The 25001-nt window shown below is 42.0% G+C and overlaps 1 protein-coding gene across 1 annotated transcript in view; it reads left to right on the top strand.

Moving 5' to 3' along the window:
• The window catches only part of CNTN4 (contactin 4), a 326068-nt gene extending 306130 nt beyond the window's left edge, over positions 1 to 19938 (top strand). The window contains exons 13-21 of the mRNA XM_065886143.1: positions 1064 to 1222; positions 3311 to 3460; positions 5185 to 5255; positions 6314 to 6548; positions 8503 to 8615; positions 9185 to 9371; positions 9798 to 9910; positions 17285 to 17453; positions 19838 to 19938. Coding sequence (XP_065742215.1) covers positions 1064 to 1222; positions 3311 to 3460; positions 5185 to 5255; positions 6314 to 6548; positions 8503 to 8615; positions 9185 to 9371; positions 9798 to 9910; positions 17285 to 17453; positions 19838 to 19938 — 1298 coding nt within the window. The remainder of the gene's footprint in view (positions 1 to 1063; positions 1223 to 3310; positions 3461 to 5184; positions 5256 to 6313; positions 6549 to 8502; positions 8616 to 9184; positions 9372 to 9797; positions 9911 to 17284; positions 17454 to 19837) is intronic.
• Positions 19939 to 25001: the final 5063 nt, after the last annotated feature.

The raw sequence follows: 25001 nt of genomic DNA, 5'->3' as shown, positions 1-25001 counted from the left end.
CCTGCCCCTGCGCTGTGGTCCTGTAGTATTTTGGAAGAACATGTGATTGCTGTCCTGGGCCTCAGCCCATCCCTCCCAGGAAGATCTCCTTCCTCCTGTCTAATGGACACAAACTGTGTCGTTATGTGTCCCTCACAGTCACCTTCTCTGCCCGGGTGGTCACTTGTTAGAAATGCCTTTAACCGCCTGCTAAGAGCGTTTCATGTTGGAATCAAGGACAGCTTTGAGTCTTTGCTCTGGCTCTGCTGTTATTTTTGTGTTTGCTTACCAACCACTTTCCAGCCGTCTGTTTCTTTATGATTTACAAGCCTTCATTTAAAACTGATTTCCTCCCGTTTCAATGGTCTAAGTACAATGGCAGAAACAATGCACATCCAGAGCAGAAGGAGGAAGATACAGGTGTGAAACTTACAGAAACTGCCAATGTGGTCCTTCGACTCTCAAGCCGATTTTGAAATCGCTTTGAAGAAGGCACAGTCTTGGGGCTCGTGCACACAGGCCACTTTCACAGCAGTTCCCTGGCACGCAAGTGTGTGTTGGCATTTTACGTGGACATTCCAATGCAGCTGGAATGTACAGAGCAGCACTGAGACCCCCAAAGTTCTAAAGTCACCTTTGCTCACATCATCAGGGGTAGAAGTGACCATTTCCAGGAGGCTCCAATCTTCACTTACCCAGATAACAGTGTCCAACCCATAGTAGGAACGTGTAATATATGATGGATGGATTAATGAATTTGGGCCCTGGTGGTACCCCAATATTCTCTCTTGACATCTAGAACAAATATCCTATTGTAATTCTTTGTATACCTCCTGGTTTTTCCTATTATATTGTGAAGCCGTGGAAGGAAGGGCCAGGCCATGTCTCGCTCATCTCTGTAGTTTCAGAGCCTAGAAGAAAGCCAGGCTCCTAATCGCTATGCAAAAAGTAATTGACAAGTGATGAATCTGTGGGTGGATGAATCAAAGGTTGAATAGGTCAGCGCCCCATTCAACAAAGTGGTCCCATCCTTGGACATTTGAACACTCTGCTCAACTTCTGAGGGTCTTGCTCTTTTTCTCAGGTCCTCCAGGCCCCCCAGAGGCTGTGGCCATAGATGAAATTACAGACACCACTGCTCAGCTCTCCTGGAGACCCGGGCCTGACAGCCACAGCCCCATCACCATGTATGTCATTCAAGCCAGGACTCCGTTCTCCGTGGGCTGGCAAGCAGTTAATACAGGTACCATGTTGGATGCCTGGTGCTGGTGTCTCACAGGGGCTTCTGAAACTCAGCAGAATGGACACAGCTCTGTGGCGGAAGCCGAGAGGCGTCTAGGTTCTCATTCGGACACAGCTACAGATGAGACTTTATGGCAGTGTTTCCTATACCTCAACCAGTATACTATTTGATATTTTTCTTTCTACTGATTCATATTTGTTTGTTTGTTAATTTGTTCTAAGCAATAAGTCTGCAATGATAGTAGGTCTGTTGTGTTATATTTTTGACACACATTTTAAAATACATTAGTTATAAAAATAAAATGCATCATCTATCTGTGCATTGCCTAAAATCATATGTGTACCACGAGTGGGGCACTTTGAAAAGCAGTGGATTATGTTACTGTTTAATCACAGTCTTTGTAAAGTTTGTACACTGCTTTCAAGAAACCCGTATCTAAGGGCCGCGTGGAGCCTCTTGAATTGCTGCCCATTTTTTTAGATGGCTATATTTGGGCATGAAGAGGCAGGAGATTTTGTAAAACTAAAGAATACATGTGTTGGCCGTACCATCCCTGCTGCTGTCTATACCTCCAAATTGACTCGTTTTGTTATTTTATTTAGGTTTCGTTTGAGGAAAATGTGGACAAGCAAGTAGTTATTGCAAGCAAGTTACACACTCTTCTAGTCTTTCCATTTCAGCTTATCTAACCTCTGAAATGGGTTTCTGTGTTTCCAGCTGAATCATTGACTTTCTTCTGAGTCACGGGAGTGTTTTAGGAAGGAAGGAAGGGAAAAATCTGGAAGTTAAGGAGATAAGAATTCTAGTCCTGACTTTGCTAGTCAGCAGATTTCTATACATCTTCATTTTCCTCTTCTGTGAAATGGGAATAATAAGAATTGTTATGACCCCATACAGAAATGATTGTGATACTTGAAAACAAATAAATTGCTGAATAAATATAATGAAGGAAAGGAGTGGGATGAAGTTGCGGATTCCCATGACGATAATAATGATGGTTTACAAAAGAAAACAGCTGGAATTGGTTACGCCCCTACTGTGTGCCGTATGTTCTGCTAAGTGCTTTCCTTGAGTGTTCTCAACTGCACTGTGAATAGATATTGTTATTAGCCTTATTTTACGGTGAGGAAACCAAGGCATGGAAAGGCGAAGCAACTTGCCCAAGGTCATTTGGCTACTGAGTGTGGAGTTAGGGCTAGAATCCAGGTTGTCTGACTCCAGAACGCACTTTCTTCACCTTTGGAGGGAAGGACTCTATAAGTGTGGTCCCAAGGAGGCTAGAAGCCACTGAAGCTTTGTCACAGGGGACGTCCCTCTGAGTCTCCTGGGCCCATTGGGAAATCTTCATAGTAATTAATTCAAAACCCAAAAGGTTGTGCAGTGAGCATAGAAGCCAAGTCCAGAGCTCCGTGGCTTGTGGCATCAAGCAGGGGGCCCTGTCCTCTGTGAAGGGAGGCCTTCCCCAAATCCTGCTGGATGAACCCTATCAAATTCTGCCTCTCCGACTCTTTTTCTATTCTTCGTGGGCCGTTCCTTTTATGTTTACAGATTCTTTCTTTTGGTATGCTAACACAGTTCATTAACAGTAATTGTGTGGATTTATAACATTATTACTCCATTGTTATAATAAGTTACAGAGCTTGAGCCATGCAGTCAGACAAAGGTGCAAATCCAGTATGACCTTGGGCGAGTCACTTGACCTTTATGTGGTACGTTTTCCTCATCTATAAAAATGAAGAGAATAATTTCACCTTACTCATAGGATAGTTGGAAGGATTAAACAATAATGCCCAGCCCGATACAGTAAATGCTGAAAAACAGGTGAGGTGAGAACAATAGTGATTATGGTCAAGTAGCTTTGGGCTTTGAAGGCCGTCTTTTGTGATGGCATCTGCTGGTGTGTGATTTGAGTTTATTAGTCTGGCACAGAGAGGTCTGGGATTACCTCCCTGCAAGGGCTGTTTGTGCAGCTACCCTCAGACGTGCAGCAGTGCCCCGAACACAGTGATGGTGACGATGATGGATAGAAGCTCCTGTCTTCCTAACGTGGAATCCTATGAAACATGCTCACCTTTTGATGTCTTTCAGTCCCAGAACTCATTGATGGGAAGACATTCACAGCAACTGTGGTGGGTTTGAACCCTTGGGTCGAATATGAATTCCGCACAGTTGCAGCCAACGTGATTGGGATTGGGGAGCCCAGTCAGCCCTCTGAGAAGCGGAGGACAGAAGAGGCCCGTGAGTAGCACCAAGGATACAGGAGCTCCTGTTCCTTAGGGAAAGGCTTTGAATCTCCCTGCACTTCAGCCCTAATGAGGCTCTGTGCTAGCCCACCCTTCCCTCAGTGACTGTGATCATCAGAAATGAGACCAATAGATGCTCAGCTTTACCACCAGGGAGTTTCATCATTTTGTTGGTGTTTTTGTTTTTATTTTTATATATTAACTTTTATTGAAGTATAGTTGATGTACAATATTATATAAGTTATAGGTGTATAATATGGTGATTCACAACTTTTGAAGGTTATACTCCATTTATAGTTATTATAAAATATTGGCTATATTCCCCTGTGTGATATGTCCTTGCAGCTTATTTTGTACATAATAGTTTGTACCTCTTACTCCCCTACCCCTGCGTTGCCTCTCCTCCCTTCCCTCTCCCCACTGGTAACCACTAGCTTGTTCTCTGTCTCTGTGAGTCCCAGCAGTGAGTTTCAATCCAGAGTTACGTTCTCACTCTTCCTTGGGTTCCCTGGTACAGGGCGAGACACTCTGCTTCGTTCTCTCAAACACCACGTCTTTCTTCACTGGTTCCTTTGTCACCGAGGCTCTCCTACCAGGATTATTATTTTTTCAAATACACACCCACACTTCAAATGAAATCAACTCACAGAAATGTCAAGTGGCAAAGAATAAGTTCTTCAGAAATGTTCAGTAAGGTTTTCTTAGGGTATAAACCCTTCCCAAAAGCTAAGGTTGGGAACATCCTAGTAATTCACGCAAGCCTGGCCGGCAGTTTTATAGCAGCTTCTGTGTACGCAGCTTGGGTGAGCACAGTGAGAGAACAACATAAATTCATCTGCATCCCTTGTATTTGTCTCACATAGAGTGGGAGGCCTAGTGTGGGTGTGTGTGAAGGTCCCAGCTGCGATGAGGCCAAATGTTTATTGAAGGAAGAGGAAGGCCCCAGAGCAAATGGAAACTCTGACCCTACTCTTGGACACAAATCCATCTGGCTGTATTTCGTTGGCTTTATCCAAGGGGACATTCCCAGTCACCAAATCTATGCCCCAGCCGGACATTTTTAGATTCTGTCTGGAGTCTTTCATTACAGGATGATACCATAGCTAACCCCATGCTTCCTTTTCCCCTCCAAAATCGTAATGTAATGAATTCCTCTCAGCAATCGTGAGGGGAAAGCTAGCATAATTTGCCCTCTTTTACAGAAGAGGCCTGTAAAAGAAGGCCTCTGCACTCCTCCGTTCTGTCTGTGCCGCACTGTTGTTGGTTGTCGACATGGCTCTGTAATCGTCCTGCATGTGTTCCCACCCTCCAACTAGATTCTGAGCTCTGCACGGGCAGAGTGTGTATCATCACTTCTTTGTGTACCGCCACGTGGTTCATAGATGCCTACCCAAGCCTTAGAACCAGAACCTCAGTCCTTTCCTCATCCCCCTGAACTTTGGCCTCTAGGGGTGGAGCTGAATCATTGTTCAGTCGTGTCAGATAACAGGTGTGCCTCTTGTTGAATGGGAAAGAGGTAACTAATAGCAGTTTCCCGGGTATGTTTCACTTCCGCGAGCTGATGCTTCGGGACCCTCGACCATACAATTTCTGATCTCAGGAGACAAAGCTGTGTGCATCCGAGTATCTGTTTAAACTGGGTCACCTCAGCCAGGCAACCTTGCTGGCCCTCTTGGCCTTTGCCACCTGACATGACTTGTTCTTTTGTCTCCTGAACAGTCCCCGAAGTCACCCCAGCTAACGTCAGTGGAGGCGGAGGCAGCAAATCTGAACTGGTTATAACCTGGGAGGTAAATGAATCAAAGAACGAAAGGAACATACATTAGCCTAGGCTATTGTATTATTTTACTCTGTGTTAAACGTATATGGGAAGTTGCCTTCTCTGTTTTTAACAGCCAAAATCCGTTTGAGTGCAAACACTCCCTCTCACGTGAATGGCTAGCAGGAAAAGATGGCGCTTGCCCATCAGTTGTGGAGTCAAGTTTTAATTCAGTTGGTCACAGGAAAAACAATCATGAAAGGGAAGAGAACGTAAGAAAAAATGTATATGTGTATAATATGCACATTAAAGAAGGCTGGTTTAGAGAAACCAGTTTTTCTTTTTTTCCCGAATGACCGCAAGGCCAATTGATTTAAAACATCTGCCCACAATAGACTCTGTGTACCAGCACAATTTCCTAAGATTGGCTTTGCTGCAGGAGCCCTCTTGTGTAAAGTATTTTTTCACCAACGTAGAGGTGTGTTAGTCACCACTTTATTAAAAATTGATTTTGAGACAGGAGGTCATAGTTTCAGAAAGAGTCCACAATGATTTTGAAGGATTCTAGGCAACAGCCACGGAAGTTCCAATCTGTCATTTAACCAGAGCCCCAGCAGTGAGAGAAACCACTCACCCCTTCCAGCCCGGCACTTCCGGGCTGAGAGGGAAGATCTTGCCTGAGCCAGGATGGTCCTCACTTCTTTGGTGAGAGCTCTTTCAGTGAGTGTCCGTGTGACCCTGGAGGAAGGGTCCTACTAGATGGTACACATTGGGAATGTTGCTTTTTAGATCAACTGTCCACTGCCTTCCACAGTCATTTCCTACAGTTTCAGAGCTGGGTCTCCCCCATCAGGAAGCCAGGCTCTCCACTGCAGGTTTTCATTGATTTTTTTTTTGAACCCTGCTTCAATCCCCCCTGAATATCTCTGGTAGACTGATGGCAAATCCCAAATTGAAGACTCTCGACAAAGCCCCCAATAAGATAGCATGAACACAGGGGCGTGTGTGGGGGTGGGGAGTGGAATAAAACAATGTAGCATGTGCATCAAAGTACTGCAGCCTCTGAAGACCGCCTCCCTTTCTTCCCAGACGGTCCCTGAGGAATTACAGAACGGCAGAGGCTTTGGTTACGTGGTGGCCTTCCGGCCTTATGGCAAAATGATCTGGATGCTGACTGTGCTGGCCTCCGCGGACGCCTCCAGATACGTGTTCAGGAATGAGAGCGTGCATCCCTTCTCTCCCTTCGAGGTGAAAGTGGGCGTCTTCAACAATAAAGGAGAAGGCCCTTTCAGTCCCACCACGGTGGTATATTCTGCAGAAGAAGGTATGATGTTTCTTCAATTCTGAGAAGTTGACTTCAGGACGTACAATCGATTTAGCACTCTACCCGTAAACTGAAGGCATATCCTAAATCAAGAAAAGCGTACTATGAAAACTATGGTTCATTATCCACCACCGATCTCTTAGAAAGACAGCAACTCCGTGGTGTATAAAAACAAATGCTTATCCTTTATTAATTCCGCTGCTAAGGACCGAAATCTCAGGTACCATATAAGAGCTTCATGTCTATGTATTTATCACATTACTTTCAACAGAATTCTATTTTATGTTATGCCTTTAAGTGAATGCCAACATATAATTTGTATTTCCTCTCAATATGGTTTTTTTCATAAATCACATTGTACTCAAAAATTATTCTGTTATTAAAGAATAGAGTAAGTCACAGAGCGGTGTGATTGCTCTCATTGTCATCTCCGGTGTTATCATGTTTAGGGGTTCTCACTCATTTTCACTGCCTCTGTGCCATCCCTGCTCTCAGAATACCTCTCCTAATGGCCTTCATCTCCATCGGAGCTCGCCTTCATTGTTTCAAAGGTGATGTTCAGAATGAGACCATATAAAAAGTTGAGTCACTGACTTGGAGTAAGTGATGATGCAATGAATTCTTCCATCCAGTTAAAAAAGTCAGCCCCTTAGACTCGGTGGTCCTCCATGATCTAGCCCCCACCTCTCTTTTCTGCCTCAACTCCTGCCCCTCTTCCCTGCATACTCCATGTTCCAACCATAGCCAAAGGACTTGCAATTCTCCAAACAAGCTTGAGCCCCTAGTATATGCTTCAACTTCTCTTAAAGTTCCCTGCTTTGCCCACCTTGTGACCTCATGGTCATCCTTCAAAACTCAACTCAAACAACCAAGGTCTTCTCTCATTTCCCCAGGCCCACGGAGTGAGGTGCTTCTCTTTTTCCTTGTGTCTTAACATCACTCTGTTATAATTCTCATCTCAATGTATTATGAATTTTGAATTTTAGTTTTGTGTGTTTCTTGAGGGCCGGCTATTTATTTTTTACCTCTGTGTCGCCAGTGTCGAAACGTGTATGACACACAGACCCCTAATAGATACTGAATGAATTAACACATAAATAGAATCACATGTTGTTATAAATAGACAAAACCTTAGGGGTCTCCATGTATACCATTTTCTGGAACAGAATGTGCATTCCAGAGGGAGCACACAAGTTGACTGTAAACGTACTAGATGAACCTTTAAAATTATTTAATACTTACATATTGATTAGAGTTGCATCAGAAAAAAATACAGCTATCAAATCAAAACCAGGATTTCATTTGTGTTATAACTCACGACATGCCTGAGTTGTTCATTAAGAAAGACCACTGAAGGAAAATCTTTACATAAAGATGGTGCACAGCTCTGGCAAAAATCTGGCAAAAAGAACTGAAATTTAGGGGACAGACTGTGTCCACACTCTGCTTTGTAGCTGAGGAGGTTGAGGCCCAGAAAGCATAAATGACTTGTACAGCCAAGCTCGTAAGACATGCAGCTGGCTGTGCAGAACTGAACTGTCACCCGGCCCTCCTGAAACTTAGTCAAGTCAGTTGACTCTCCTTTTTTCTGTCTAATTTTCATAACCAGTGACTATGACTCTCACCTAGGACAAATGCTAATTAAGAAGGATGTGTGTTAAATAAATTGCTGGCTATGAGACATGGTGCTTAAACTTACGTGTCCTGGGTTACTTCCCTTCCACCTACCCCTAAATTTAGAAGCCAAAGACTGAAAAAGTCTCTTCACCACCATCTCCCTCACCATTCTCTCCCAGCTGTTAATGATGGTTTCTCTGTAAAATGAGGGTTTGGATCATAATCACTAAGGACTATTCTGTAATCGTTGATTCTTTGCCCATATGATGCCTTTGCATCTAGAAGCCTATTCTGATGCAGCTGATAGAGTCATAACTTTTTCCATACTTATCTGCAGAACCCACCAAAGCACCAGCCAACATCTTTGCCAGAAGTCTTTCTGCAACAGATGTTGAAGTCTTCTGGGCCTCCCCCATGGAAAAGAATAGAGGTCGGATACAAGGGTATGAGGTAAGCAAGAGACAGGTGCCTTGGCTCTGGGAAAGGGTCCCTACCCCTCAGTGAGAACTTTCTAGACACCCTCTGATGGGAAAAAGACCTAAAGTTCCATTTAGAGGCATTTGTTTTAGAGAATCGTTGTTTCTAAAGGAGCGTGAATGGAAGCCCTGAGCATTCCACTGTGAGGTTACCCGTTTCCATGGTACTCTCCAGAGAGCTCTGTCTAAATACATGCAGGTCTAAGCATGTATAAGATGGTTGGCAAAATGAGCTTTGACTTCTGATACACCGAGGATCACTTGGGCTCAAAACAAGGTGGGGAAAAAGGGAGAAATACCCAACCATGACTGTGCCAGTTTACCATCTCACTCCGAAGCTAAGAACAAAAAGGGGGCCTTTGTAATTATCGACGATTTCTCAGCACGCACAAAGCTCTTGGTTCTGAAAGCTCTGCTTATGACTTGCTGTATAGAAAATTAACTCTGTCATAAGAATCTTGTATTTAAAAAAAAATCACCTGATGACGTTGGAGACATCCCCAATAGGTATGACATCCAACGTCTTCCTTTTTATTTTCTCAGGTAAAATACTGGAGACATGATGACAAAGAAGAAAATGCTCGAAAAATACGAACAATAGGAAATCAGACATCAACAAAAATCACCAACTTAAAAGGCAGCGCTCTGTATCATTTAGCCGTCAAGGCATATAATTCTGCAGGGACAGGCCCCTCCAGTGCGACAGTCAACGTGACAACCAGAAAGCCACGTAAGAACATTCTTGCTCAGAAATATTTTAGAGATTCATCAAACATTCCAAGCTCATTCCCATCCCCACCTCCCAGCGATCATTTGCATACTAATTGGTATCACTATGGAAATTCAGATTTACCTTAGCATTTTAACTGAACCTTTCCGAATACCATACAAAATTCATTGCTCCGGAGGACAGAAAGATAAATGTTTTCTCCTCACTGGGAAGGGCCACTTCTTTTAGCTATAAATGTTAGGTGACCGACTGAATCTTTTTCCATTTGCAATGCTGTATCTCGTCAGATTTTAGTGACCTTGAAGACACATATTAGTGCAATAGCCCGTTAAATTGCCTCCACTCTCAAATTCTAGGAAGGAGATATTCCTCAGAATCCATTGAGATTTAATAATCTGTGACTTCGTATATCTTAAATTTTTACAGCGCCAAGTCAACCCCCCGGAAACATCATATGGAATTCATCGGACTCCAAAATTATCCTGAATTGGGATCAAGTGAAGGCCCTGGATAATGAGTCGGAAGTAAAAGGATACAAAGTGGGTAATTTCTTTTTGCAGAGGCACCTACTCCTGCTGTTAGTGGGGACAGACTGTTCTCATGAATCTTAAGAACCCTGTCTTCGGGGCTTTCCTGGTGGCGCAGTGGTTGAGAGTCCGCCTGCCGATGCAGGGGACACGGGTTTGTTCCCCGGTGCGGGAAGTTCCCACGTACAGCGGAGCAGCTGGGCCCGTGAGCCATGGCCGCTGAGCCTGCACGTCCGGAGCCTGTGCTTCGCAGCGGGAGAGGCCGCGACAGTGAGAGGCCCACGTACCGCAAAAAAAAAAAAAAAGTACCCTGTCCTCTCTCTCCCTGACAGCGCTCTGGCAGCCTCTTTCTCCCAAGCACCAAAGTGGTTTGGTCTGAGTTTTGTCAACAGCCCATGACAGCTGGTCAGGATTTAGAGAATCGCCTATACTTCGGGCTCAGGCAGGGACAATCAGAAATAGTTAAAGACCCTGTGGTTGGGTCTCCAAAAAATCATGAAGAACCACATTTTAAACATTTCTACTGTCAGTTTTGTTCTGTGCTTGTCTTGATGGTATTTTTAATCAACAGTAGTAACTTCTCCCTATTACTAATGGTTAATCTCTTTTGTTCATGTTCCTATTGTTAGGGGTATGTATACACACACACACACACACACACACACACACACACGTACGTACATATACATACATATACACAAGGATTTTTTAGGACATTCGTTTGCCTGATCCCATAAATGTTAGCCTGACTTTAAAGAACTAGAAAAGAAAATGGATGTAGCCCTGGTGCCACAATTAAAGGGCATTTTAAGTATCTTGTTTTGTTTTACTTTGAAACAACATTTGAGACAATGCAGGCCAAACAAAACTAGTCTGCAGGATGCATCAAGCCTGCAGGCTGCTATTTGGTGACATTTTTGGATGCAGCATAGTGACAGTGCTGTCAGGCATTAGTTACAGTTAGTAAAGCCAGGGCTGGAATTGGGAGTTGACATAGTTGGCCATAGAGCCTTAGGTGATGTGATTAGAGAGGGATTCAGAAACCCTCGCTGCTATGGGCTATTTTTCCTTCATCCATGTGGCACAGTGATTTGTATTCTGCCAGCAGAGAAACATTCCCTAAGAACTAATCTTCAGACCTTTCACTGGATCCCTTTGTAAAAGCAAACTTTCTGGAAGGGTCTTACAGAATAGAGCAAAAACGACCACATTTTGGTGCTCTAGTCATTATGTGACTTTAGGTAAATCATGTAACCTTTCTGGGACTGCATTTCCCTTTTATTAAAGGAGAAATCTTCCAGTATCTTCATTTTCCCCTGAGCCTTTGCATCTCTATTCCGTCTCCCTGGGACTGCCGCCTCTTACATCTGCATCCTTAATCAGCCACTCATCTTTCGGGTCTAAGATGAGAAGCCTTCCCTGATGGCCAGAGCTCTCGCTATTTGTCAGATTTTTTTAAAGTACTTTCCATCCTCTCGGGTAATTGTAATTGGCTGATGACTTATTGTGAATCCCCAGACTGTGGACCTCACGAGCACAGCGCCTGAATGGTCCCCATGATTTCTCAAGCCAAGGATGCATTCACTATGGTGGTATTAAAGGGAGCCCTCATTCCTTGAACTCCTGAATCATTAGTCTCTTAGTGCGACATAATGGGAAAGAGTTCATCTGATCAGTTTTATGTAAGACGAGAGAGATGTGGGGTTTGGTAGGCTGGAAGATGAGAGAGGAGAGCGTAGGCTCAAAGAAAGCAAAGAAAGAAGGCAAAAGTGAAGGCAGACCTTGCAACTTTGGGGTCTGACCCAGGCTAACACTGCCGGGACTGAACACGGCACGAGAGAGATGCAGATGTGATCTGGGACGAATTAATTTAACCAAACCAAGCAGGAGAGTGAAAAAACAAACAACAACAAAAAAAAAACGGGAGCGAGAAAGTCTTCCTCCCTGCTTCCAGTGTCGCCCAGTAGAACAGAGAGAGAAACCCCAATAAAAATTCAGAAAGCTTTAGGAGTCCCTGTGGAGGGGCACAAGTTCCATGAGTGAACCTCTTACTAGATTTTAAGCTCATGTTGAAGCTGGTGCTGAAATAAATTTGAAAGGCAGGGAGCTGCCTAAAGTACTTCAGGGAACCAAGCAAAATGTTAGTCGGGCAAGAAATCCTGAAGATCATTCAGCCAAAGCCCTTCCTTTCGCAGACGTGAAAACTGAAGGCCGTTGAGTAAAGTGACTTGGAGTGCCCTCAGCTTTCACAGGGCAGGGATCTGTATGCAAGTTGAATTTTACTTCAGTGAACTGGGTCTAAAAGATTATAGGCATTTTTAGAAGAAAACTTGGAAAATGAGTATTATTTTGTTGCTACTTCTTTGTCTTCCTGCCCCCTCTCAGAAACTCTCGTATGAGCTTGTCTTGGTAGCACTTTTCCAAGGAGGCCCTTCTTATGTATATATTTTAAAATTCAACAGACACTTTTGCAGACATTTAGAAGATTCCCCTGAGCAGCACAGAATCGGGCAGGTGTGGTGGAATCAAGCAGTATAAGACCAACACGGCAGTATTCAGCTCCCAGAAAAGAACTGGGGCTTCACAGAGAATTGGGGAAACTTTTTATTTCTATAGAGCTAGAAAAAAACATTGGAACAAATTACAACTGGAGAGCATGGAACCTTTTCAGATGTGAGCAGCAGATCGGATGATATAGGCTAATTTGGTATGGGGGGGATCCAAAATGTATTTATTTAACATATTCATCACAAGGGCTCAACCACAGACTTAATTAAAAAAAAAAAAGAAAGAAAAAGAAAAGAAACAAAAAGGACACCACAGCTTAAGATAGAGTCCTATCCAGAAATCAAGGAAAGAACAGACTATCTCAGGAAAAAAAATAAAAAGACAACACAGCAAGAGCCATGGATTTAGGCTTTTTTTTCCCCCCAAATATGGTTTTTCACGTTAGATCTAAACTATATCTATGAAAAATAGAGTGGCACCTCCGAGTTGGGAATTTCATGCCTTAGGAAGCATCACTCATGGCTGGGTATGAAGTGTGTAAAATGCTGCAGAAACCACATGTGCTGACAGTAGAGGAAAGAGGATTAACAAGGTTAGACCAGGTGGTAGTAAAGGGCCCTTTGTGACTTTTGATTTCCAGTTCGACTCAATTCCTTCCCTGCCCTTTAGGGCTGGGACTGGAGGAGCCAGACTCCCTACACATCCTCATTTAGATCTCCAGGAATCTCACTGTAACTGGTTATAGATATTGAAATGCTACATATACAATGTTAACGTTCAGGGATATATATAGTTCTGTAAAAATTATACATCTGTGTGTATGTGTGTGTGTGTTTGGTTTTCTACCTAAACTGTTGAGATTCGTGGGATTTCTGCTTGCGTAAATAGTCTCGAACAGAAGTTGACTTTAGAAAGTTTAAGGCGCAAAGTATTCTTTCAGCACAGAGTGTCAAGCTACTTTATTATACTTGAGCTAAAAAGAGAGCGTCTGGTTTCAGTATCACAAACTAAACTGTCTACAGAGCCAGGCAGGTTATGTAAAGGAATTCAGTTAGCTTAATCCTTTCAATAAATACTGTCAGTATACATGCCAAGCACTGTTTTAATTCTTAATTTTGTAATAACCCATGAAGTAGGTGCAGTTATTAGCCCCAGTTTTATAGATGAAGAACCCATGGCATAGAGTTTAGTAACTTGCCTATTTCACATAGCTAGTATTTTTTTCACTGATTTATTGAGATACACTTGACATATAACATTGTGTAAGTTTAAGGTATACAGTGTGTTGATTTGATACCTTTATATATTGCAAAAAGATCACCACCATAACATTTACTAATGCCTCCATCCCATCACATAATTACCATTCCTTGTTTGTGGTGAGAACATTTTAGATCTACTTTCTTAGCAACATTCAAGTATATGGTACAGTGTTTTAACACAGCTAGTATACTGAAGACCTGTGCTCTGAACACAGGCAGTATGGATCCAGAGTCCCACCTTTTAACCACTCAGCTATTCTGCCTGCCATCAGGAAGCAAATAGATCAAGTGGTAATAAAGTAGTACCAAGAGAAGTAATAAAGTAGTACCAAGAGTGAGGAGAATAGGCAGTGCCATGGGATAGATAGGAGAGACATTATTTTAAATAAAGCACAGGGAAAGGCTCTATCAAGAGGTGACATTTCAATTGGGCCATGAAAAAATGAGAGAATAAGATAGGCAGCTCTCTGAGAGTGTTCCAAGCATAGTGAACAGGATATGCAAAGGTCCTGAGGTAGATACATGCCCATGTGACACAATAGGAAGTGTTGGAGAGTGTGATAAGCTACAGAGCTTGTGATGGTCCAGGATAGGCATCAGCTTCTCAGCTCCAGCCAATTATTGCCAGACAGGAATGTAGACCAGTGTGGCCATATCTTCCAGTTTTTAGTAGAACCCAAAACTTTATCATGTATAGTTTCTTGGTTTGTACATGTTGACATCTAACTCAAAAAAAAAAAAAATGTAAACCCACTAAGGGCCCAATAGTTAAAATATGCAGGCCAAAAGTTACCCATGGGCCACGACCTTTCTATGATCTAACCCCCCTTGTTTTGCATTCATGAAGACAGAGACCAGAGAGGGGAAGCAAGTTGCCCACAGTGGTGGCCAAGCTGGTCTCAGTTACAAATATAGGCTGTGAACCCAGACTGCCTGGGTTTGAATGCTGGATCCCCCACTTACTGGCCATGAGACCCTGGGCACATTGCTAAACATCTCCAGGTCTCAGATTTCTCATCTTTAAAATCAGAATAATAACAGTGCCTACCTCAAGGGGTAATCTATATTAGCACACAGAATATAAAGTGTTCAAACACATAGTAAGCATTCAATAACGTTTGATTCTATTATCAGTATTCTCACAAATTCACTCTTCCTCTGTGTCTTCCACTCTGGATTATAGGAAATGCAAGCACAGCCTTTAAGTCAATCAGCTGAACCAAGTGTTTAGTGTAAATAAAGGTTTTACAGGCCTTTATTTAGGTGCCACTGCAGTCCCCATCATTAGAAGACTGATAAGCAATGCTGATAAAAGGGCAGTTTCTTCCTGGAAGTCTTTCTTTTGGATTTACAGTTGAAACTAGTTGAATCCTCTGTGCTCTGGCAGAGCTGAATCAAAGAAGCAATTTATTCCTCAAAGCCAGGTGTGCCCTTGCATCCCATCAGCCAGCTCATGTTCCTGAAGGGCCATGATGAGATGCTGTGACAGTCCTGAATGTGCCTCAGGATTTATTTGAGCCTGATCATTAGTGAGGGGATGCTCTGAGAAGGAAGGGGGACGCTTATGAATCTTTCCACCTCAAGGAAATTGTGTTTTCCACCTTGTATTAGAGAGACATAAATAAAGGTGATGAAATGCCAGGAAACAAATGGGATCTAAACCGTTTTAAGGGAATTTTATGAATTTCACTTGTGTTTGATTTTTTTTTTTTTGCAGTGGTAGAGACGGGTAACCCTATGTCTCTGACCTCAGCCAATCAGAATTTACAGTGGGTCTTAGGGAAAGAGGAGCCAGTCCTGTGGTTCTCAGAGTGTGGTCTCTGGAGCAGAGGCAATGGTGTTACCTGGGAACTTGTTAGAGATGCAGATTTTTCAAGTTCCACCTGAAACCCACTAAATCAGAAACTCTGGGGTGGAGCCCAGTGTTCTGTGTTTTAATAAGCCCTCCAGGCAACTCTGATGCAGGCTCAGGTTGGAGAACGCTGATCTCATTCATGATTCACTGAATGAACATCCCCTGAAGATCTTTCTTAACAATGTGTCACGGCCTGGACCCTTCTGCTATGGAGCCTGACTCAGGAGGGCTGGGGCGAGGCTGGAGAAGGATTTCTCAACCTCCCCACTGGTGTCACTTTGAGCTGGATAATTCTCTGTTGTGGGGACTGTCCTCTGCGTTATAGGAGGACCCACCCATCCGTTGTGACAACAGAAGATGTCTGCAGACATTGCCAGATGCCCCAGGGAACAAAACTGGTCCTCCCCGCTCCCACCCCTGTTGAGAACCAGTGGCCTGCAGCTTCAGTATTTTTTACAAGCTCCCCAGGTGCTTCTAACACACAGCCAGGACCAGAACCATTCATGTTACCCAACCCTATTTTTTTTTTTTTTATTGTCAAGAGAAATGATGGGTTATGGTGATTTAAGAGTACAGGCTTAGGAACCCTCATCTTACCACTCACCAGCTCTGTGACATCTCTGGGCCTCAGTTTCCTCATCTGCAGAAAAGAATAACCGTGCCTGTCCTGTCAGGTTGTTGTGGCAGTTAAATATGGTCATGTCAATAGAGTGCCTGGCTCATTGTAAACGTCAGAAAGTATTTGTGGGACAGTTCTCGTCACAATTATCATATCCAGAAAGGCAGGTGCACCTCTCTGGGCCTTTATCTTTTGTTCCTGGTGGGAATTGTTGGTGACCACAGTAGGCAATGCCAGGTGGTGAATGTATTTTCAAGAGAGCTAGTTGCCTATCTCTTCACACGAACTACCAGCCTAGTCTCTGACCCAGAGGAAACCAAGAAGGGGAACAAAGAGTGGCACTGTTGAAGCTACATGAGTGGCACTGTTGAAGCTACAGACACTTCTAGAGTGAGAGTAATTGCCCCATAACATTCCCTCTTTTCTGTGTAGCTGAAAAAGCGGTCCAGTGTCCTCGGGGGGTTATAGCACTTGTCTTTCAGAGATGCTCTTCCTGTTCTGAAATGTCCTCTTTCCAAAGGATTAATAATAATGATAACTTTTGGCCTGATTTTTACACCTTACTTTTTGCTTCTAACCTTTGCTGTGTATGTTTGTACCTTTTGTTCCTTTTAAGGCTTCATAGATACTGTTTCTTACATGCTTCCTTTGAGCCCTTCATTTTATTCAGTCCTGTGCAATTGTAAAGGCTTCCCAGAAAAGTGGGTGTTATTGTCCCCGTTTTACAGATGTGGGCAGTGAGGCTCAGAGCGGGAAAGTAAGTGGGCCATGGTCACACAGCAGCCAAGTCTGTCCTCATGCCAAAGACCCTCATGCATAACTGAGCTCTGTACATCCACCTTCTCCATGTGTGTTAACTGACCTTCCAGCGGCTACATGAGGCCACACAGCACGTCGTTAGACTCATGCTAGCCCCGCTGCCATGCTGCACAGCGCTTTAAACTCTTTCCTCATAATGAAATCAGTGGTGGCTGCAGACATGCCCCTCGCTATTAAATGAGCCTTCCAAATGCAAGTGGGCAGCCTGACAACCTCGGCGTCCCCGCATTTCACTGGTGCCCAGAGGTGAAAGTGAAGGAATGCTCCCTCCTTGGGGCCTTTGTGAGGACAGCAGGTGATACCTGTTCTTTCCATATTGGCAGGTCTTGTACAGATGGAGCAGACAAAGCAGCACATCTGTCATTGAAACAAATGAAACATCAGTGGAGCTTTCTTTGCCTTTTGATGAAGATTATATAATAGAAATTAAGCCATTCAGTGATGGAGGAGATGGCAGCAGCAGTGAACAGATTCGAATTCCAAAGATATCAAGTAAGAATGTCTTTTTTTGCCTCCCTTCTCCCTGTCTGCCCTATCTCCTAAGCTTCCCAGTGAGTCAGGGCTAGGGTGAAATTAAGCCCGAAAAAAAAAAAAAAAAAAAAAAAGCTAAAATAAAAATGGACGATACTATCCCCCTTCCTCAGACTACTGGTATTTGCTGACCTCAGGTAGTTTTGTGCAGAAGACAGTTTGACTAGTTTTGACTGATTTAATCAGCTGGCTATCAAAGATCAGGTTAAAGCAGCCCCAAATCAGTCACCCAGGCTTTTCCATGTGGACCCATGTAGTTTGCATGTACAATAACCCCAAAATTACAGCTTAGAAAGTTAAAAGCATGACTCAGGAAGAACAAGCAAAGCGTTCTTTAAAATGCTCTGGAAACCTCTCCGTAGTGACACAATATAATGTCTTTGGCCAAAAATATTTTGAACTTGACACTGTTTATTTTGAACATGCGTATGTAACATATGTACATAAATGCACATGTCTACAGATAGTCAAGATTATCTTTGTTTACAAAGACTGTTGAAGAGTGTGTTCTTTTTTGAGCCAAATACATTCAACTTAGTTTTCAAATACTGTGTTTGCAAATATCTCAGCAGCATATTATTTTTTGGGTTTTTTTTTTGTATGATTTTATTTATTTGAAATTAAAAGAAAAAAAAACAGAACAGGCAAATCCATAGAGGCAGATTAGTGGCTGGTAGTGACTGGCCAGCGGTGTGAATTGTGGCTTAACGGGTACTGGGTTTCCATTCGGATGATGAAAAAGTTCTGGAACTAGCTTACAGTCCCGGTTGTACAGCATTGGAGTGAACTTAATGTCACTGAATTGTACACTTTAAAATGGTAACTTTTACGTCATGTGTATTTTACCACAATAATAAAAAGTATAAGATTGCCATTAGCTATCTAAGTATAGATTTTCATTGGCCTTTGGATTTAACAGTCTAGAGATAAGGGGTTCAGTGAAGGCTGGAGATAGGAACTTTCAAGCCATCAGTGGAGATACGATATTTTAAATCATGGGCAACCCTCACTACAGAGTTCTGAGCTTCAGCCCCTTTGCCAAGTGTCCATCATAGTAGTTTTCAGATGAGGAAAGGGTCTAGTATTCTTGCTGATATCAAGTTTTAGTAAAGCATCCACTAAGCCATTTTAATTACATCTATAAAATTTGGATGCCTCAAATCAGAAAACAAAATGTTTAATGGTCATTTCACCCTTCTTCTGAATAAGCACTTGTTAATGTTAATGGACAATAGAACAGGACTTCAGGTGGGAAACCAAGGCTGCCCCAAGACATGCTCCGAATTCAGGAGTAATTTGCCAGTTTCCAGATGAGGTTTATATTTACTGCACCTTTTTTGCATACAAACACTAAAGGCATTTTTGTCTTTTAAAACACTGGGGAGAATTGGTTTCTACATATCAGAAGAGGACTCTTAACTTCTGTTGGAAGGAACCAGATTTATGGTGAGATGTGGAAATTATCTCCAGGCCAAAAAAACACAAGATGAGAATTTGTTTTGGGATTAATTTATCTCACCTTCTTTAAATCTGACTTCATACTTGCTTATCATTGCAAGGATTTTTTTTTTTTAAAGACTGACTGATGATTCTTGGTTTAATTCATTACAAAAACATTTTAAGCAATTTTATTGGTAAAATTATTAGATGATAAGGATGTAACTGTGAGCAAAACATGATCTCTTTCTCAAGAGGTTTTCCATTCTGTTGGTCAGAGATCTTACGATCTTGATAAAACCTCAAATGACAGTTGGTAACTTCTTACTGTGAAAAAATGTAAGATGTATAAGAAAAAGTTTTAAGAGGATTGAGATTATCTTGTTGGGCAAAAAAAAAAGAGGTATGTTTAGACAGACATGAGTTGGAATCCCAATTCAGTTATTTACTAACTGGGTAATCTTAGACTTATCTTACTTCTCTGGGCCCCCATTTCCTTAGCAGTTAAATGGTGTGATAACCATACCAGAGGTCTTCAGGGTTTTTATAGGAATTAAATGTCATGTGGCTCTGTGCCCAGCATTAAGCTTGAATTCGAAAGGGAACATCAATGTTTATTTTGCTGCATCATTGATATCGTAGTGTTTATCAGTAATGTTACCAGTCATATTGAAGTTTCTTCTCATGTTAGAGGGGGACACCCTCCTTTTACAGATGCTTAAACAGAGATCCAGAGATGTCCCCCACCTGCTCCCAGGTTCATAGCTAGGGGATCATAGAACTGAGACTGAAAAAGTCAACAAGAGATGGTCATTTCCAGTAGACTTCAGATAGTTCTTCGGTTTCCAAAAGCCCTGGGGCCCCGCCTCCCTTTGTTGCCGAGGTGAGTAAATTTCTTCTCTCTCCAGATGCCTATGCAAGAGGAGCGGGGCCGTCCACTTCCAACGCGTGCACGCTGTCGGCCATCAGTACGATCATGATCTCCCTCACAGCCAGGTCCAGTTTATGACAACAGTTCTCTAAAGGACTTGCAGTTTATAATATAAGCAGCGCTTAGCTAGTTGTTTGAAGACACCCAGTACGAAGTAATATTGCTGTTCAAGTACATCTTATTACTGGAAAAACAAATGTTTTTTGCTTCTTTAGGAATGGCATTCTACAGTACTTCCTCAAAGCCAATCTAGCTTTGTCTGAAGTTTCTTTGGAAACTCTGCAATGCACTGAAGACATCTGTAATACGATGTTACCAAAGCAGTTTACATATGTCCTTATATGCATATTTTTTATTATATATTTAGTGTTTTATAGAATTTTTTAAAGTTAACATGAAATGTAGATATTAATTTTTTTCCTCTGCTGTAAAATGCTATGGGCAACACAGTCATATGGTTATTATTTGAAAATAGTTCCTTTAAAAACAGAGTTGGAAACTCACCTTGGTAAGTACATCGCAGATTCCTTGTACAGTTTTATAAGGGTCTAGTGGCAGAACAGCTGAAGACTTGGTCTGTAACTCAAGGCTGCTGTATGGAAATGACTCTTGGGATGACTAATGTACTGAATCAAGTCGTTCTGCCATGTACAATATGCTTTCCAGCCCTGCTGTGAATTCTGTTGTTCAACACAACCTGAGATGGTTTCAGGAATGGCTGCAGTCTCAAAACCTAAACTAACTTGCCCAAGAGGCACCTTGTGCAATATTCCCATCCCTGAATTTAGCCTCCTACGGTAAGACTTTCTTTTCCCTCAACTCAGTTAACATTGTCTTTGTAGCAGTAGCATTATCTTAGACATGACATTGGAAGTTAAATATCCTGTAGTAACATAGACCAAAAGTTAATAGAGTCAACCGTGTCTTTCAAAGGATAAAAGATAATTTTACTATCTTTAAATGTATCTGTCTTGAATGTACATTTAACAACAAAAAGGGTAATTCTCTGTTGATGGATTCGTAACTTCTTTACAAAATTTCTTATAGATAATATGTGTATCTCTTTAATAATAGAGCCCTTCTTTTGAATCAAAATTATGTATGGAGTCTGGCAGATTTCTCCTGTTTCAGCAACTAGCTGCCACAAAGAATTTTTTTCATGACTCTATAAAAGATCTTTAGTACAATGGTGTGGTGGTATCTCAATGAGTCTCCTGTTTTGCAATAGGTAGCCTCATTGCTTTACAAGCTTCATCTTCTACGTTTTAAAATCACACATTGGAAAATGACAATATCAACAAAACTGTATTCTTATGAAAAGAACTATTTGTAATAATGGGGGAGGTTTTGTAAGCTGACACTAGTGAAACAGTGCATATAAAAGGCAATGAAATTTTCTATAAAAATTTTCACATGTAGACACGCTGCCACCTTTACTTCTTTCTCAGAGAGCTCAAATTTGCCTGTAATTTGTCATTTTTCCTTAACTTTTCAACCTTCTAGCTATATTTATCCAATAAAGTCATAATCAGGATTCCACTTGTGTAAAAACTAGGGTGGTAACTGGAAAAAAAATATTGTCAGTATTTCAAGCTGTGTTCCTTTCTTAGTTTGATATGGTTACTTCTATGTTAAAATAAAACAAAATTTTAAATCACGTGCAAAAAAAATCAACAAAATAATAAAATGAATGAAAAAACAATGATACCCCAGGTAGTTCCCAACCCCAGTGTAAATATTTACCAGTGATCTAGCATATGTAATCTCTTTTTAAAGGTATTGTTAATAAATATTCTGTCATTTGTAAAGATACTTGTCTTTTGAGAGCATTTTTCCTGCCTGCCTGTCAGGGAATTTGTTAGCTCACCCTTGTGCTAGTTATAATTTAAGATCATAGAGGGACTCAGAAGTCTCTGGTCACGATCCAAAGCTAGTTGACCCAGAGCTCTTCCTTTGGAATTGACAACCCTGAAAACATCATTGCAAATCCTCTTTGGAGGTAGAGAGGGACAAAAATCCACAAATAAATGTCCTGAAGATCACACTTGAATAGATCCTCTGCATTAGCTAAGTCTCTTCTGTATTTAACCTAAGGCTATCTGTTGTTTTAAGGTTTCCCCAACCCCACTGCTAAAAGGATAGAATCTAAACTTGAGGCCCTTCTTAATGTAATAACAGCTTAACTCTGTACCCGGCCATACAGAGTCCTCACTGGCCCCTGAACACTGCTTGCTTTTGGCCTCACCTCTGTGCCTTTTGGGCATCTGGTTGCCCCTTCCTGAAATACCCCCCACTGTTCTTTATCACCTGAATCCCCACTGTCCTAGGGTAGGCTCGTCTGTGAAGCCTTCCCACACTCCAGTCCTTGGTGACATCCTTCCTCTGAACGAGCTGTAAGCCCTGTCGATACCCCTCATTTAGTAATTAATCAGGTACTACTTTTGGAAATCTCTTGTACTGTTATCTTGCATTTTAACTTAACTCCTGTATTGTTACTTAATTTTCCTTGTATGTATGCCTTGTCTTCCCAACTAGACTGTAAGCTCCTTGAGGGCAGGGACTTTGGTCTTATCTTCCATGTACTCTCCATAGTGCCTAGCACAGTGCCTTGCAATAAATAATCATTGTTTAATTGATCGAAAGGGTCTTTGAAGTAGCATTTTGCATCAGTTGCCTACCTGTGTGCCCTAGCGAACCAATCAGAGGAGACTGTGTCACTATTTTGCAAGGTGGCAGAAAGTGTCAGAAGGCCTGGCTTCTGACTTGATGCCTTGAAAAAGTCCTTTAATCTCTCAGCTTCATCATCTGATACATGAGGCCCTGGATTAGCTGAGTCTGACCGAGCTCAAGATGTTTTTTAACAGTGCCCCGTGGACACCTTCACCCAAACGTGTCTGATTTGTTGGTTTCCATGGTTGTTGCAGGTTAGGCTCACTGGTTGCGAGCAACAGAAGCAACTCTGGATAACCTGAGCAAACAAAAAGGAATGACCCTGGTCAGATAACATGAGCCAAGGAGACACTGAATGCCCAAGCCTTGGCGAGAATAAGAAGCAGGCCACTCCGAGGATGAAGCCTGCAGGAACTTTGCAAAGTCTTTTGGGGGAGCTATTGTGGGGATGAATTGGCTCTGTTTCTGATTTTGTTGCCACTCTGTTCAGTATCCAAATTCCTAGAAGAGGCTGATCGATCCAATTTGTGTCATGCCACCTGAGCATCTCGATCATGCACTCGGGAGAGAGTTTCTTAAAGGAAAATTGAGATGATGTTTCTAGAAGATGGGATAATAAACGCTAAGAAGGTCTAAGCAGCACACTCTCTATGCTTAGACCTCCAGGCGGGATTCCCCAACCCCTAGTACCTGTTAATATGTGCAGGGGGGATGCATTACTGCTTGGGATTTTTGCACAGTGACTCTGAAGGAGAAGCACTAGAAAAGTGCCTATTTGCTTTGCTTATTTAATCTTTCCCAGCACTTCCTCTGATGCTCATTTTGTGTGTGAATAGTCCACCTGTGATTTAACTGTATAAAAGGAGATTCTGTTTTGCCAGATAAGTGGATTCTCTCAGCATTCCTGAGTTTTTATAAAGCCCACAGACCCTGTGTACGAAACAGCATCTTTCCACGGGAGCAGAAGACATGGGTGATAAACTTCATCTTCAGGTGAGCTTGGAATTCTTCCAGCCTGAGGTGGGAGCTGCCGTAAGCTTTTATCTTAAAATAATGATTGAGTTATGCCTACCGTCAAATTTTTGGTTATTTACATCTGGGAAGCAGCCTTCTATCCTGATGAACCTTTTCCCAGTCTCTCCCACCACCTGTACCTTACTGCAGATATGCTGCAGGAATGCTGAATTCTAAAAAGTACATAAATAGTACATAATTAGCTACTAAAATGTCATGTAATTTTTAAAGTATTTTAATGTAATCGACCACCAGGTGATTTTTGCACACCATATCGGATTATCAGTGCTACTGTTCACCTCCATTAACACAGATAATCAAGAATTGGCTGTATTTTCTCTTTTTTTTATTTTATATTGGAGTATAGTTGATTAACAATGATGTGTTAGTTACAGGTGTACAGCAGGGTGATTCAGTTATACCCATACATGTATCCATTCTTTTTAAAATTCTTTTCCCATTTATGTTGTTACAGGATATTGAGCTGAGTTCCCTGTGCTAAACAGTAGGTCCTTGTCAGTTATCTATTTTACGTGATTATTTTTTTATTCAAACAGAAAGTCACAAAAATTATAATCATCCTCATTAGGTCACTCAGTCCCCTGTAATTACTTTTTTTTCATCTTGATCTTTTGTTAGCACTTTTATGAGTTCATCAGTTTCCCGTTAGATTTCTGAAAATGCTTATTCATTCAGTTCAGCAGTATAGTCAGTTTCCAGAAACCTGTACTTTCAGAGTCTTTTCCATGAATAGTTATCTATTTTAAATATAGCAGTGTGTACATGTCAATACCAAACTCCCAATCTACCCCTCCCCCCAGCCCCACGCTTTCCCCCTGGTAACCATAAGTTCATTCTCTAAGTCTGAGAGTGTTTTTGTTTTGTAAATAAGTTCATTTGTATCATTTTTTTAGATTCCGCATATAAGTGATATCATATGATGTTTGTCTTTCTGTCTGATTATTTACTTCACTTAGTATGATAATCTCCAGGCCCATCCATGTTGCTGCAAATGGCCTTCTTTCTTTCTTTTTACTAGCTGAGTAGTATTCCATTGTATATATGTATCACATCTTCTTTATCCATTCATCTGTCGATGGACGATTAGGCTGCTTCCATGTGTTGGCTATTGTAAGCAGTGCTGTAATGAACATGTATTTTTTCAAACAACTGTTTTCTCTGGATATATACCCAGGACCGGGATTGCTGGATCATATGTAGCTCTATTCTTAGTTTTTTAAGAAACCTCCATTCTGTCCTCCATAGTGGTTGTACCAATTTACATTCCCACCAACAGTGTAGGAGGTTTCCCTTTTCTCCACACCCTCTCCAGCATTTATTGTTTTTAGACTTTTTATCATGGCCATTCTGACTGGTGTGAGGTGATGTCTCATTGTAGTCTTGATTTACGAATTGGCTGTATTTTCCTTTGTGACAATTGAAGAATCCTCTGGCCA

Source organism: Phocoena phocoena, chromosome 10, assembly GCF_963924675.1.
Source record: "Phocoena phocoena chromosome 10, mPhoPho1.1, whole genome shotgun sequence".
NCBI classification, from domain to species: Eukaryota; Metazoa; Chordata; class Mammalia; order Artiodactyla; family Phocoenidae; genus Phocoena; species Phocoena phocoena.
This window is presented reverse-complemented; position numbering and strand designations above follow the sequence as displayed.